The following is a 15514-nucleotide window of genomic DNA, read 5'->3' as shown; positions in this document are numbered from 1 at the left end:
TGACAAGTGAAAAATTTATAAAGTTTAAATGTATGTGAATAAAAACTGTGTCAGAACACAACAGGTCCACTTGCCTATTATTGTCTATGGGTGAGCTTACACTACACCAACAGACAAATAAACTGTGTCTAGCAAATCATACTTATGGGTGTGTGGCCTATACCTTTAATCCTGGAACTAGAAGTCAGGGGCTGGCCGATCTCTATGGATTTCAAGGTCAACTTGGTCTATATAGTGACTTCCAGACCAGCCACAGCTATGTATTAAGATCTTGTCTCAAAACAAAACGCTTGTAGCTCCAGGGAAACAATGAAGAGCGACGGGTCCACAGCACTAGTTTAATGTGCTAAAGAGATGATGAACAAATACGCAAAGCAGGACTACCTATTTCGAGAGCCCCAAGAGCAAAAGCTAACCACTAAATCCCAGACCTGGGGAGATGTGGCCTCATCGCCGGACTACAAACCGGTGCATCATGGGATGTTTAGGAGCAAAGCCGAAACCAGGCGCGATGGATTGTGGGAGACGTTTCTAAAGCCCGCGGGAAAATCTCCGTGTCTAGGAAAATCCGGTGAGCTGCGGTGTGCCATCCACGCTGGGCCCCGCGCGTGTTCCCCGAGCCCACGGCAGGATGCGACGTGGCGCTTCCGTTGTCCCCGCGATGCTGAATGTGCGTCCTCTACCCACAGGCCTGCCATGTCTGGCTGCAAACTGCCCATGGGCCTGTGCCCAGACATGTGCCCGGCCGCCGAACGCGACCGACGCGAACGCGAGCGCCGCCTGCACCGACTGGAGGTGGAGCCGGGCGGCCGCAGGAACGCGCCCCGAGCCGACCCGCGGCGCACAGTGAAGGAGTACAGCCGGCCGGCAGCGGGCAAGCCCCGGCCACCGCCCAGCCAGCTGCGGCCGCCGCCAGTGCTCCTGGCCACCGTGCGCTACCTGGCCGGCGAGGTGGCCGGCCGCTCCGACGCGTCGTGCGCAGAGGTGGCGGGCTTCGTGGCCGACCGCCTGCGCGCCGTGCGGCTGGATCTGTCGCTGCAGGGCGTGGGCGACGCCGAAGCGGCGGCGGTGCTGGAGGCCGCACTGGCCACGCTGCTGGCGGTGGTGGCGCGGCTGCGGCCGGAAGAGGCGCGGGGAGACGCGGATCCGGTGCTGCTGCAGAGGCAGGTGCAGGAGGGCTTCGGTTCGCTGCGGCGCTGCTACGCGCAGGGCGGGGCCCCGCACCCTCGCCAGGCAGCCTTTCAGGGCCTCTTTCTGCTCTTCAACTTGGGTGAGTCGGGTCCCGGGGAGCAATGTGGGGACGTAAGGATCTTCGGGGAGAAGCAGTTCTAGCATCAGCCGCCATGTGTGGCTTAGGAGCACGGCAGCTTTTATCCCTCAGCAATAGTTTCTCTTTGGGAAAATCAGTTCGTAAGAGCCATCGAGTCCGACGTGGGACTTCAGGTCTGAGGGCTGTCAATTCACGTATCAGGCTGTTTTCTCCATTATAGAGGGAGGGTGGGATAGTACTGAAAGAGTTGGCCTAGAAAGCGCTTTAGCAAACCACGCAGTGGGTTGGCCCATAAATGTATCTGACAGAAGTTGCTAAAAGATCCTTTATGTGGGTGGTTTATTTAATTACAAGAAAATCCAGTGGGCGTGGTGGCAGGTCTTTGGAGGCAGAGTCAGACAGATTCTTTGGTCGTTTTATATGTGGATGTACACACCCAGTGACTCTTAAATTCACTAATCTACAAAACTGGCCTAAGGTTACAGTGACCAAGAGAGTCTTCCTCAAAAAAAGTGACTTTTCCTGAAAGAAATGAGTAAGTAGGGTAAGTAGCACTGAAATCCTTCCTGTGTTTCCCAGGGTTTCTCTGTGTAGCCTGGGCTGCCCTAGACTCACTTTGTAGACCAGGCTAGCCACGAACTCCCAGCGATCCACCTGCCTCTGCCTCCCAAGTACCGGGATTAAAGGCGTGCGCCACCACACCCAGCTGACCAAACTGTTACCTGTTCTCTCCCTGTCTCCGGTGTGACAGGCAGGGATAATCACCACTATATTAACAAGGAGGAGGGAGGAGTTAGGCACCTGAGCTGAGGAAAGCTACAGAGAGCAAGTAACTTGGGGGTTTTGGCAAAGTTGGAGTCAAAACATAGAGGGTTAAGAATAGACTTAAGCTGCTCAAGATTGTGTTGTGAAGATTTTTTTTTGTTTTTTTTTTTTGTTTTTTTTTTTTTTTGGTTTTCGAGACAGGGTTTCTCTGTGTATCCTTGGCCATACTGGACTCACTTTGTAGACCAGTCTGGCCTCGAACTCACAGCAATCCGCCTGCCTCTGCCTCCCGAGTACTGGGGTTAAAGGCGTGCGCCACCACGCCCGGCTGTGAGGATTATTTTTAAGCAAATATAAAAGAGTCTTTGATTATTTGTGTGATAGCTAAGAGAAACAACCACATAACCTCACCGTTTCTTTCTGCTTCTCGCCCTCAGGCTCTATGGAAGCCCTGCAGGAAGTTCTCCAGCTGCCTGCCGCCCTGCGTGCCTGCCCACCCCTTCAGACGGCCCTAGCGGTTGACGCTGCCTTCCGTGAAGGCAACCACGCCCGACTGTTTCGCCTGCTCCGTGCATTGCCCTACCTGCAGAGCTGCGCCGTGCAGGGGCACATTGGCTACGCCCGCCGCAAAGCCCTAGCCCGCCTGGCCCGTGCCCTGAGCACTCCTAAAGGACAGACCTTGCCTTTGGACTACATAGTACAGCTCCTGGCACTGGATGGACTCCAGGAAGCACGGGACCTGTGTGAGGCCCATGGACTAACTGTGGATAAAGACAGAGTTGTATTCCTGAGGGGTCACTACTCTGAGGAAGGACTCCCACCCCCTGGGACCTGCCATGCGTTAGTGGGAAGCAAGCTGCAGGGTCATACCCTGGCGGAGGTGGTCATGGCAGAGGAAGGCAAGGGCGCGCACAGGCCTGGGTCTCCAGCTTGACAGGGTTTCGTCTCCTCCGTGACCGGATCAGAGCATAGAGTTTTCATGATTCCCAAACAATAAAAAGGAACTCGTTTTATACAGGTGCTTGTTAGACTTTGTTTATTTGAGGGTTAAGGGAGGGAGATGGAGCAGGAGACAAGGAAAGCAGGTTAGGCAGGGGCCTCTACACTCTACTTTAGGCCTAAGTTTCAGCCACAACCATGAGCTGGTGTCCTCGACTGCAGGCACCGCCCGCTGTTGCCTCAAAAGCTTGAGAGTTGTTTCTTGGTTGTATCTACTCCTGGCTTCAGAAAGGACTGGGACATGTCCCAGAGGACAGATGAGAGAGGTGCAAGATAAAGCAGAAGCCCACGGGACAGGACTAGGGTCAGAGGTCAGCCACAGGTTCCAGGGTGGCTGCTGCACCCTCCAGGGCCGTTACTACGATGCTAAGCTGCCTCTGTACTTCTGCCCAAGCTTCAGATCCAGAGCTGTTCTGGGCCTTAGCATAAGCGTTGGCCAGACCTGGGAACGTGGCCACAGGGCCCGTCTTGGGTGCCCAGAGCACATGGCTGAGGAGAAATGACAAGCTGAGGGTCAGAGAGGTGGTCTGGAATTCAGCACTGTCCATAGGCAAACATAAAAACTCCTGTCTGGTCTCTGAAAGCAAGGGCTTACAGCAGTGTGGGGTGGGCCTCACTCCCGGCCCTCAGTGCTGTGCATCATGCAGCGAGGCAGGAAACCTCTTTGGGTGGGAGGCCTTTGCTCCACCCCATCTCCCAGGAGTGGCGGCACTGGCTCACCTATAGTATCGCTCCTCCGGGAAAGCCCTCGGGTTCAGGAATGCCCGCTCCAGGAGCATCAGCTGGTCGTTGACCATCCGCACCTGCAGGGGGCTGGAGGGCATGTGGGTCACCAGCAGTCCAGCTGCCAGCTTGGTGCGTGCCCCTCTCCCAGACCTGCCCACTGGCCATGCTCACTCTGGGCTGCTGCTCTTCTGCAGTGTCAAGATGCGCTGGCCCAAGGCTGCAGCTGCTAACTCAAACATCTTCACTGCATTCACCAGGGGCCCTGGGTGGGGAACATCTGCCTTAGCCCTGCCTGGAGGTCCAGGGCTCCCCAAGCGTCCATGTTGGAATATGCATACCCAGGCTGATGTTATGCTGCCCTAACAGGGTGCTGAGGTCCCCTTGGGCAGCCTGCAGGAAACTGTGGAGTGTCTCAGTATAGTCACTGACATTGAGGGGCAAAAAGAGGCTATCGCTGAGGCGGAGAAGCACGTTCCCAGCAGTCCGTGCCACAGCTTGGTGGCTGGTGAAACCTATGTAGGCGACACAAGGCCAGGGCTAAATCTTAGCCCGTTCTTCTGTCAGCTTCCGAATGCCCCATCCCTGTCCCCTCCTCACCGGGGTCCAGAAACTTCTCAACGTAATGAAACGTGTCAAAAGCCGTGTGGTAGGTAGGGTAGATCCTGGCTGAGGTCTTGCTCTGGAGGAATAAGAAAGAGGGGTTAGGCTTGGGGTGGGGAATCTGGGTACCAACAGTGAGCCACACTCATCACATCTAAGATGTTCCAGAGGAGGAACAGGGCTCAGGGACTAACCTGCCTAGTATCCCCCAAATAGGGGGAGAAGCCTGGGGCTTTGGAGTCAGATACGGGAATCCCAGCTCCACCACCCACGGGCAGCATAGCCAGAGGGAAAGGGCTTTAGAGCACCCACTCAAGTGTAGGCCAGATGAACTGTAGCTCCCAGCTCCCGACTCAATTCCCACAACAATGTACAAATCCTCTTTTTGTTTGTTTTTGAGACTGGGTTTCTCTGTGTAGCCCTGGCTGTCCTGGAATTCACTCTGTAGATGACCAGACTGGCCTCGAACTCACAGAGATCTGTCTGCCACAGCCTCCCTGAGTACTGGGTGGGATTAAAGGCATGTAACACTGCACCTGGCTCCTAACATTTCTTCATTAGTGCTGATACACACACAAACGTTTCAAATTCAATTCTGCTTAGTCACTGCCGTCCTATAACTGATTGACAGCAGTCTCCTTCCTCCTGAATGAGGCATAACATGACATGACAGAGCATTGTAGAATGCTTAAGGTGGAGCGTCTTCAAGTCCATCCAACCAACAGAAGTATCTGAGGAGCAGAAACATGCTCACAGAGCCTAAGAAAGTGGGCCTGTGTTGCCCGGTGTTGACGGTTTTGGTTTTAATTGTCAACTTGACACCATCTAGAATCACCTGGGGAAGAGTCTCGGTAAGGGATTGGCTGAGTCAGGACAGCCTGTGCAAATGTCTGTGAATGTTGATTGCATCCCTTCAGGTGGGAGGTCTGAGGGGACCTTGAGTGTGGAGAGCACAGCTCTGGCAGGCTTTGCCTTTCTCCCCCATTCCCTCTGCCTTGCTAAAAAAACAAAAAACAAAAAACCCTTAGATTACATTCCTAAAGCTAGCTACCAAGGTCCGGTCCCTTATTTGGCCACTTCCCCATACGGCTGACTTCCAAGGTCCAGCTAGCAAAGTATTGTAGTCCAGCCATCAGAAGACCCCTTTGGAGCCAGGCGTGGTGGCGGACGCCTTTAATCTCAGCACTAGGGAGGCGGAGGCAGGCGGATCGCTGTGAGTTCGAGGCCAGCCTGGTCTACAAAGCAAGTCCAGGACAGCCAGGACTACACAGAGAAACCTTGTCTCAAAAAATAAATAAATAAACAACAACAAAAAAAGAAGCCCCCTTTGGCTCACCTAATTAACACACCCAACTAAAACTAAACACCAAGGTATCCTAACACAGAGTTTCCCCTCTTTACTTTTATAAACTATTTTCCTATGTCGGTCTCCTCTGAATCCAGAGGCAGTCCTTTGTCCTCTGGGACAAATACCTCCCCTCCCTTGTTCCCTCTTCCCTCCCTCCCCCTTCTCCCTCTGTCTCCTGTCTTTGTCCCTTTTGGGGGGAGGGGTTCGAGACAGGCTCTCTCTGTGTAGCCTTGGCTGTCCTGGACTCACTTGGCTGTCCTCGAACTCACAGCGATCCGCCTGCCTCTGCCTCCGGAGTGCTGGGATTAAAGGTGTGTGCCACCATGCCCGGCCTGTCGTTGTCTCTTATTCCCCACCCCCTGTTTGGGACAAATCTTTGCACTGAAAACTTAGTCTGGGTGTCCCGAGCCCATACGGTTCCTTTCAAGGACTATCCTGTGGGTAGCACCTTTCCCTAGGCCGGGGATGAAGAACTTAAACTGAGCAGTAGCAATGAGCGGTGCTGGTACTCATTCCTTTCTGCTCTTAACTGTGAAGATGATGTAATCAGTTCTCTGGAGCTCCAGCCACTGTGATTGCCCTGCTATCCTGGGCTGGGACCTGGGCTTGTGCTAAAAGCTGCTTTTGTCTGGGTGTTTTCTCACAGCAACAGGAAACAAAACTAAGACACACACAGCTGACAGCTGTTTGGTGAATGACCCTGATCCGGTCTGGACTAGATCTTCCCCTGGGAGCTGTGCAGCAGAACTGGGGGGCTGCGGGGGGGAGTCGGGCGGAAGAGGCTGCTCACCCGGTCATAGGTGTAGGCAAGATCCATGGAAGAGATGCCCAGGAAGTGGATGAATGCGGCATAGTCGCTGCCTGCTCCCAGCGTACCCAGGCTTGAGGAGGGAAGAGGACACTGTTGCGGGGTGCTGGGTAGACATGCTGGGCCCGTGCTCCCCCTGCCTGTCTTGTTTCTGGGCTCACCTGGGGACCAGGCCGTACACTGGACTACTGCGGTTAGTATGCCGGAGCCAGTTGTCATAGATACTGAGGCCGCTGGGACCTGGTGCACTGATCTGGTGCAGAGAGGGACATGCGACGGCTCAGGCCTCAACAAGCAGATGGGGTCTCCACCAGACCTCAGTCTCTAGATCAACTGAGATCCGTGGGCCCCGGTCCTGCCCACCCTACCTGACACAGCCCCACCATACCCCCTTGCACCTCTTTGGTGGCAGCGAAGATCACGCTCTGTACTGGGGGCGTCCCCTGTGCCCGGAGGGTAGCGTTGGCTGTGGAAGGAAGCAAGGAGGCCTGTTCAGACCCAGCCCCTTCCTTTCCCAGCCCACTCCCAGCTGCAAGCCTCCCATACCGAAGACGGAGATGTCCACATTGATGTAGGCTGTGGTGCGCTCCTGCAGCTTGCTGAGGAACTCCTGTGCAGAGAGAGGGGCCGGGGAGCGCGGGGCGGGGAGCGCGCGCGGGGAAGAGACCTCAGTCCACGCTGCCCCATCCAAGGACTCCTTCTACCCACTTTGTGGGGCTCACCCACCTCTGTGTATTCCGTAGAGCCGATGAGCCCGAACTCCTCTGCCCCCCAGCTGGCGAATATAATGGATCTGCGGGGTCGCCAGGTGCCTGGAAAGAAGGCATAAGGAGTCAGCCGCCAGGATCCTCTGGCCCAGGGTGACTTAGGGAGTAGACTGAGGACACTGAAGGGAGGGAGGAGCTAGAAAAGATGGCAGTCCTCACCACCTGGGACCCTTCTCCCAGCCTTCCAGGAGGTGGTCCTCTTTCTAGCCACCCAATCGTCCCCTGAGACTCCCTGGGTCAGGGGGTGTGCCAGGATGCCCCGCTTCCTCTCTGGTCCACAGTAGACCTGCTTTAAGGAAATCTGAACCTCTGCCCTCAGTTTCCAAACATCCCAGGAAACATTTGTTGGTAATACATTGATAGTCACCCAATAGTTTTGTCCCAAATCAACCCTTACAACAGTATCTTTCCAGGGCGAGGCTGGTGAAATGGCTCAATGATTTTTGTTTATGTGTTGTCTGTTTGGTTGAAATGGCTCAGTGGTTAAGAGCATTGGCTGCTCTTCCAGAGGACCCAGGTTCTTTTCCAAGCACCCACATGGAGGCTTCCAACCTCCAGTTCCAATGGATGCAGCACCCTCTTCTGGCCTCTGAGGGTACTGCATGCACATGGTGCATAGACACAGAAGCATGCATACACCTCTACACATAGAAAATTAAGAGGGGCGGGAAGTATCTTTCCATTTCACGGTTGAAGAATTGGAGGCACTGAGACGTTAAATGACTTGCCCACGGTCATAGCCAGGGCCAGCAGAGCCACGTTTAAATCCAGGATCCGGGGGCCCCACCCTGCCTGCTGCAGCAGCCTGCAGCCTGGCTTCCATCTCCAGGCTACCTGCCCGCAGTCCCCAGCCACACCACTGAGACTCTGAATCTTGCCCCTCCATCAGCTCCATGTCTCCTCAGCTCCTCATGCTCCCTGACTTATTGCCACCTCTGGCTGCAACTGGATTGTTTGGGTCTTACTTTGTTGGTTTCTGAAGCAAGGTGGTGCCGTATCGTTCAGAACTACCTGTGTAGCACAGACTACTCATCCTCCTCCTGCCTCTGCCTCCCCAGTGCTGAGATCGTAGACATGTGCTACAATGTGGGATCGCACCTTTCGGCCTCAAATTCACTATGTAGCTGAGGATGACCTTGAACTTTGATTCTCCTGAACCCACTGCCAAGTGCTGGGATCAAACCCAGGGCCTCCTGCACGCTAGGCCAGCACTTTACCAACTGACCTACAGCCCTAGCCCTTCCTTACTCACTTATTCATTTACTCATTGAAATGGGGTCTTCCGTGGCCCTGGCTGGTCTGAAACTCACTGTGTAGACCAGGCTGGCTTTGAACTGAGGGTACTCCCGTTGTCCTGGCCTCAAGAGAGCTGAGTTACACATATAAGCCACCACACCTAACACTCGCCTTTTGGCAGAAGGGGGGGACACTTTAAATATAGCATGGTTACATGGTTGTGGCTATGAATCACCACACTTTTTCTTGCCAGAAATGTATAGCTTGATCGTAATCAGGCTAACCCAAACTGAGGGAAATACAACAAATGCCAGCATCTTGAAAGATAAAAGGCAGCTGAGGAGCTGCTAGGGACAAAGGGACACGAAGGAAACACACACACACTGTGTGGTCCTGCATCAGGTCTCTAAGGCTGTCCTGCCCGCCTGCCAGTGCTGTGTGGGTACAGGTACAAAGGTTGGGTTTTTGTTCTGTTTGGGGCTTTGGTTTTTTGAGACAGAGTTTCTCTGTGTAGCCCTGGCTGTCCTGTAGGCCACTCTCAGGCTGGCCTTGAGCTCACAGAAAAGGGCCTACCTCTGCCTCCTAAGTGCTGGGATTAAAGGTGTGTGCCACCATGCCCAGCTCTCCCCGCTACTGTTTTTGTTGTTGTTTCTCTTTCTCATTTCCAGAAGGCCCACATCTCTATCCTATTTATTATTCCTGACAATCTAAATCCATCATTTAGATTCTGCTCCTTGAGGGATTAATTATAATAAATGTATGAGGAAAAGATAAATTATGCCCAGGTAGCCACCTGCTTTTTTGATATGAGTTCTCCATGGCTTTGTACTCACCCAAGTGGGGTAGACTGGCTGGCCACACACCTCCAGGATCTACCTGTCACTCCCAGCTCACCACTTGATCTCCTCAGGTGGTTTTGGCCACAGCTGCTTGACCTCCCATCATTGCTAACAGCCCTCCAGTTCATCTCACAAGTGTCTTTTCCAACCCAGAGACAGGTGCCCTCAACCTCCATCCTGCCCTCTCCTCTCCTTACCCTGACTGTCCCTGGCCACTCAGCTTCCTCCCTAGCTATGACCCCTGTCCTACCTGAGGATCCAGCACTCCCTCCCCTGAGGGTCCAGTGCTGGAATGTCACCAGATCAGATAGACTTTCCTTCAAAGACATGGCAGCCTATGGGCAAAGCCTGGGCAGGCCATATTAAGGCCTGTGTGGCTAGACTCTCCCAGGACACAGAAGAGGCTCCTGGGGATAGCTGCATAAATCAGCAATTTGCTCCTTGAGCCCTGAGGCTCCTAAGACCAGGGACTGGTACCCAGGGACTTATGCCTCTAGGGTTCATGGCCTGACTCAAGTGAGGCCTGGAGGTGGAGGAAACAGCAGGAGAGAGGATGGCCTCACCTTTCTTTAGCAAGGTCCCCAGGACTCGAGAGATCTCCAGGAGGACAGCAGTGCCGCTGCTGGGGTCCACTGCCCCATGTACCCAGCTGTCACGATGGTTTCCGTAGATCACGTAACGATCTAAAGGGAGGACCAGAGTCAGAGGAGCAGGGAAGGGGACAGCAGAGACAGGCAGGCCAAGGTGGGCTGCAACCGGGGCAGGGCCCAGGGAGACTTGAAGGGGAGTGGCTCACCAGGCTCCACAGCCCCCCGGATGATGCCCAGGACATTGGAGGAAGTTCTCAGCTCCAGACTGTTGTGGACACTCACTTTCACCTCACTAGGGGTGGGTTGAAGGATAGGATTAGAATTTAAGCTCCCTGTCAAATTCAATACAGGCTGTGGACATGGTCTGCCCAGGCTCTGCCCATAGGCTGCTGTGCCTTTTAAGGCAAGTCTATCTGGGTTTTTGTTGTTGTTGTTTTGTTTGGTTTGGTTTGGTTTGGTTTTTTCGAGACAGGGTTTCTCTGTGTAGCCTTGGCCATCCTGGACTCACTTTGTAGACCAGGCTGGCCTCGAACTCACAGCGATCCGCCTGCCTCTGCCACCCGAGTGCAAGGCAAGTCTATCTGACTGAGGGTTGGAAAGTGAGGCTAAGAGAAGGAAGGTGACCCCATCAGTCACTTGCCCAGTAGGACCAAGAAAGGCAGTAAGCAAAGCTGCCCCTCTTTTAGTTGGAAGCCTCCTTGCCTTGGGAAGAGGGGACACCTGGTGGCCAGGGACAGAGATGCTCAGAAGGGGAAGCTGATAGTGGTCAGAGTGCACTGCCCAGGAATTGGAGCATGTTCAAAGGAGGGAGGGGGTGGCTGCTGCGGGAAGTGGGTGGGAGGGGCATGGAGACCCCATGGGTCTGGTGGGTCATGGTCCTTTTAGTAAGAGTCCCCCAAGGACTAAGCCATTGTGGAGAGGGCGCCGCCTTGAAGAGGAAAGAGGGAAAGTCAGGGGAGGAAGTCTCAACGGAAGAAGGGAGTTGTGGCGAAGGGAGAAGCCCCGCCTCACCTGGCTGTGGGGAAGCTGCCGCCCTGTTTGAAGCCCGGTCCCATCTTGTAGTCACAGCCCAAGGCTCCCTGCCAGCCGCCTGGGGCAGACGGTCCATCGAGGTTACTGGGGAGGAGACAGTGCCTGTGAGGGTAACTTTGACATCTGCCGGTGTCAGGGATCAGGATAACCTGGGTATAAGCTCACCAGAGCAGGGCTTTAGCATCCTCAAAGCCTATAGGCTGGGCGGGAATTGGGGAAAATCCAGGAATGTTGTGAAGATCCAGGCGGAAAGAAGAGGGGTGGGCTGGAAGGTAGGGAGTCAGAGGATCCCCAAAATATGTTTTGTAGGAGCCTCGCTCCACACCAGAGGGAGGCAGGCCCCAGGAGTTGGGAAAGGTTTCATTGGGCAGGCTCTTCCCGTCGTTGATATCACCGGGGTCCGTGTACACCAGCACTCCTGCCACTCCGTGTTTGGCAGCATTAATGGCCTGTAGAAGGCAGAGGAGGCTGTGTGTGACAGGAGCTACAGACAGTTGTGAGCTGTCGTGTGGGTGCTGGGAATTGGACAGCCAGTATTCTCAAATGCTGAGCCATCCCTCCAGCCTCAATGACCCACACCTTTAATCGCAGCACTCAGATGTCTGTAAGTTCCAGAACAGCCTGGTCTACAAAGTGAGCTTTTGGTTTTTTTCTATTTTATTTTGGCTTGGTTTGGTTTTTCGAGATAGGGCCTCTCTGTGTAGCCTTGGCTGTCCTGGATTCACTTTGTAGACCAGGCTGGCCTCAAATTCATAGCGATCCGCCTGCCTCTGCCTCCCGAGTGCTGAGATTAAAGGCGTGCGCTACCACGCCCAGTTAGAAAGTGAGTTTTAGGACAGCCAGGGCTGTTACACAGAAAACCCTGTTTCAAAATACAGAAAAGAAAGAAATACACATAGTTAAAGCACCAATGTACATACAAGTAAATAAAGGCATGGACCACCATGCTTAGTCTTTTTTGAGGGGTGTTATTATTTATCTTAATTTATTTTTTGAGACAGGGTTTCTCTCTGCAGCCTTGGCTGTCCTGGACTTGAATTGTAGACCAGGCTGGCCTCAAATACACAGTGATTCACCTGCCTCTGTCTCTGAGTGCTGGGATCAAAGGTGTGCACCACCAAGCCCTGCTCACTTTCCACCTTATTTTTGTTTGTTTATTTGGGTTGCTGCTTTTGCTTTGTAGCCCTGGTTGGCTTAGTCACACAGAGGCTCCAGTCAGGGATTAAAGGCATGAGCCACCACACCTGACCTGGAAAACCCTGTGTAGACCTGGCTGGCTTAGAACTCACAGAGACCTTTCTGCCTCTGGCCCTCCCCCCCACCCCCATCAGGGATTAAAGGTGTGTTCCACTTCCACCTTATTTAATTTTTTTTTTTAAAGATTTATTTATTTAGTATACAGTGTTCTGGCTGCATGTAACACCTGCAGGCCAGAAGAGGGCAGCAGGGCAGCAGATATCATTGTAGATGGTTGTGAACCATCATGTGGTTGCTGGGAATTGAACTCAGGACCTTTGGAAGAACAGGCAGTGCTCTTAACCTCTGAGCCATCTCTCCAGCTCCCACCTTATTTTTTTAGAGAGACTCTCTCTCTCCCTGAAACCTCAAGCTCCCCAATTCAGCTAGACTGGCTGGCCATCCATTGAGCCTCCGGATCCTCTGTATTGCAGAAAGGGGCCTATGGGACACGTCACTAATGGGCTGTTTGCTTTAGTTAACCCCAGGCCCCAGAATACAAAGTTGGTGTCAATAGACACAAACTAGACTCAGGGCCTGAGCTCAGTACCCAAAGAATGAGTGGATAGTACAACGGATGAAAGGAGAGAGACACAAACATTGCAAGTCTCAGAAGCATGGCTGGCTCCCTTAGCAGAGGGCAGGCCCCACTGAGCTCCAGCAGGACTGCCTGCCTGGGTTTCTCCTCCCTTTTCATTGTATAATCTCCTGGCTGGGGAGGAAATGCCAGTTGTTCTGGTCTTTTTTTTTTTAAAGATTTATTTATTTTATTTATTGTATATGGGTGCTTTATCTGCAGAAGAGGGCACCAGATCTCATTATAGATGTTTGTGAGTCACCATGTGGTTGCTGGGAATTGAACTCAGGACCTCTGGAAGAGCAGGCAGCGCTCTTAACCACTGAGCTATCTCTTCAGCCCAGTTTGCTTTTTCTTTTCTTTTCTTTCTTTCTTTCATTCTTTCTTTCTTTCCAAGACCAAAAAAAAAAAAAAATTGCCAATGGGGGTGGGGTGGAGGAGGCACACCTTTAATCCTAGCACTCGGGAGACAGAGTCAGGTGGATCTCTGGTCTACATAGTGAGTTCTAGGACAGCCAGGGATATAATTATGTCCAATGAGAAGTGGGTTCACCCAAACAAGCCCCTGTTAGCCAGAGGTCTCCCCTGCCCACCCTGCAGAGAGGAAGGGAGGAACCCTGTCTCAAATAAATAAATAAATAAAACCTTTGGTTCTTGCCTCTCCCATTGGTCCCGGCAGCACGACAAACATAGGCTCACAGCTCCACATCTTTCCACTCCCAACATTGCTTCTTGTCTGCCCTCTTCCTCCTGTTTTCCTGTCCATCCCTGGCCCTTCTTCACCCAGATCCCCACATGATGGATACCACTCACCTTGGCCCCACGCCCCACACCCCCATATCGAGTCAGGGCGATGGTGCCGTTGAGGTTGATGCCCTGAGCCTCTAGTGCCTTGTAGTCCTCTTCCGAGCCCTGGTTGGCATAGACGAGGAGTCCCTAATCCCAAAAAGAGAGTCCTGTAGAGCCAGGCTTGGCCAAAGGCAGGTACAAAGGGGTACAGAGATGGAGTAGCAGCAACGAGAAATTTGGTTCTGTCTCCTCCTTACGTAAAGCTTTATCTTCTCCTCTGTCTGGGTGTCCTGTACAAGGTTTTGGGCAGGGACGACTAACTAGTGTGTTGTTGACTGACTGACTGATGGAGGATGGTAATACCAGCATGTGTAAGATCAGCGGAGGGGGTTTGGGGCTCTGCTCAGAGCGAGAAAGCAGGGGAGCAAGGAGATCTAGAATATGGCAGTGGTGGTTCCCAGCTCACCTGTGGGGTCCCAGGGGGAGCGTAGGCAGCGTAAGGTTGCAACACATTGGGCCCCACCTGCTCCCCAGTCAGATTCTTCTCGAAGGGTCTGAAGGAGTGGAAGGCTGTTCCATTGGGGCCCACTGTGCGAGAAGGTAGAGTCAGTACCCCACCCAGCAGTAGCCCTCCCCACCCCAGCACTCCCGGGCAGGACCTCACCGACTTCCACGGTGTTAGGCTGCTCGGCGCTGGGGAAGGAGAGCAGGACCTTATACTCAAAGGTCTTGGCTGCATCCAGGCCAGTCGTCGTGTCTTTCCAGCGCTCCAGCAGCAGCTGCACCAGGGCCTCATCCCGAGGGCTAGTAGCCACATGCGGTTCCTTGGAGAGTTCTCTGCAGGGTGGCCAGGGGAGGGTGGGGTGTGTCAGGGGAGGCCTCTGGCTAACAGGGCTTTGTTTGGAGGGACCCACTTCTCACCGAAGGTTCTCTCGGATCCTGCCGGCATCCAGCTGTTCCATTACAGAGTCAAGGATTGCCATGTCCAGGTCCTGGGAGACTGAGGTACTGGGGGCCGGAGAGTCAGTTGCTTTAGGGATGGCGAAGTGGCCCAGGATGATCCCTAGCCCCAGGAGGGCCGCAGCCCCAATGCCCACTCCCAGTATTTTTGCCCAGTGCATCCTGTGGAAACAGCCCAGCAGCCCTAGTCGGGCTTTCTTATATATGAGGTGTCTGGCTGGTTAACTATTACTCAAGGGTGGTGCTGTTCTTTTGCCCCTGTGGTGAAGAGCCAGGGAACATCCTGCAGTACCTACCTGGAGTTGACACTTGGACCCCGTTTTGCATTATTCACTTGAAAGTGCCCTCTCAAGGAACCAGGATCCTGGGGGTCAGGATCCTGAGTCCATACATGGCCCTGCAGACTGCCCCACTGTGAGCACCGTTACGTCCTGTGTCCTCACTGTGGTGGTTCGGTACTGGTACCTTTGCCGTCTTAAGCAGATTTTTTTTTTTTTTTTTTTTTTTTTTTTTTTTTTAGTTCAAATGATGCCATTCTGCTAGGCAGGCTGTGTGATGTTGGACAACTCACTTAAGCCTCTCAGAGGCCACTTTCTTTGCTAGAAATTGATGGTGATAAAGGCCTTCTGACGAAAGCTTGCTGCTGTCTCCACGCCATCTGTAGAGATGCTCAGTCCAGGGTTAGAGCGTGGAGGTAAAGGGAGAAGCAAAAGGCTGGCAGCATGGTCTGTTTCTGCCCCTCCGAAGTTCCAGTTGGTGGGAGGAGACGGTGATAGGTATTCTCCGCCAACAAAACAAGCCAATTCAAGCCAAATTATTTTGTTGTTTTGTTTTTTGTTTTGGGGTTTTCTTTTTCTTTTCTTTTATTTTTTTCTTTCTTTTTCTTTTTTGAGACAGGGTTTCTCTGTGTAGCCTTGGCTGTCCTGAACTCACTTTATAGACCAGGCTGGCCTCCAACTCACAGTTATCCAC

General features: G+C 53.3%; 2 protein-coding genes across 2 annotated transcripts; one reads left to right on the top strand and one right to left on the bottom strand.

Annotated features, from left to right (window-relative positions):
• Positions 1 to 302: 302 nt before the first annotated feature.
• Sac3d1 (SAC3 domain containing 1) lies at positions 303 to 3052 on the top strand. The gene is made up of 2 exons (XM_051145953.1): positions 303 to 1270; positions 2473 to 3052. Exons 1-2 carry the CDS (start codon positions 355 to 357, stop codon positions 2967 to 2969), a joined length of 1413 nt encoding a protein of 470 aa, XP_051001910.1. The 5' UTR covers positions 303 to 354; the 3' UTR covers positions 2970 to 3052.
• A 6-nt stretch (positions 3053 to 3058) lies between these two features.
• Positions 3059 to 14703, bottom strand: Naaladl1 (N-acetylated alpha-linked acidic dipeptidase like 1). Its single transcript, XM_051145954.1, has 18 exons — positions 14504 to 14703; positions 14247 to 14419; positions 14049 to 14170; positions 13607 to 13729; positions 11146 to 11429; positions 10960 to 11064; positions 10155 to 10240; positions 9922 to 10041; positions 7243 to 7328; positions 7063 to 7126; positions 6915 to 6982; positions 6678 to 6769; positions 6499 to 6589; positions 4358 to 4439; positions 4099 to 4272; positions 3932 to 4022; positions 3755 to 3847; positions 3059 to 3523 (listed from the first exon to the last, which is right to left on the bottom strand). The coding sequence occupies exons 1-18, from the start codon at positions 14701 to 14703 to the stop codon at positions 3340 to 3342; spliced, it is 2238 nt and encodes a 745-aa protein (XP_051001911.1). The 3' UTR covers positions 3059 to 3339.
• Positions 14704 to 15514: the final 811 nt, after the last annotated feature.

This window comes from Acomys russatus, chromosome 5 (genome assembly GCF_903995435.1).
Source record: "Acomys russatus chromosome 5, mAcoRus1.1, whole genome shotgun sequence".
NCBI lineage: Eukaryota > Metazoa > Chordata > Mammalia > Rodentia > Muridae > Acomys > Acomys russatus.
This window is presented reverse-complemented; position numbering and strand designations above follow the sequence as displayed.

Coding starts and splice junctions, on each gene's coding strand:
- Naaladl1 (XM_051145954.1), bottom strand. CDS start 14,703: ATGCACTGGGCAAAAATACTGGGAGTGGGCATTGGGGCTGCGGCCCTC. Junction 14,171..14,246: donor GCCTAACACCGTGGAAGTCG/GTGAGGTCCTGC, acceptor CTTCTCGCACAG/TGGGCCCCAATGGAACAGCC. Junction 10,241..10,959: donor GGCAGCTTCCCCACAGCCAG/GTGAGGCGGGGC, acceptor ACCCACCCCTAG/TGAGGTGAAAGTGAGTGTCC.
- Sac3d1 (XM_051145953.1), top strand. CDS start 355: ATGATGAACAAATACGCAAAGCAGGACTACCTATTTCGAGAGCCCCAA. Junction 1,271..2,472: donor CTTTCTGCTCTTCAACTTGG/GTGAGTCGGGTC, acceptor TCTCGCCCTCAG/GCTCTATGGAAGCCCTGCAG.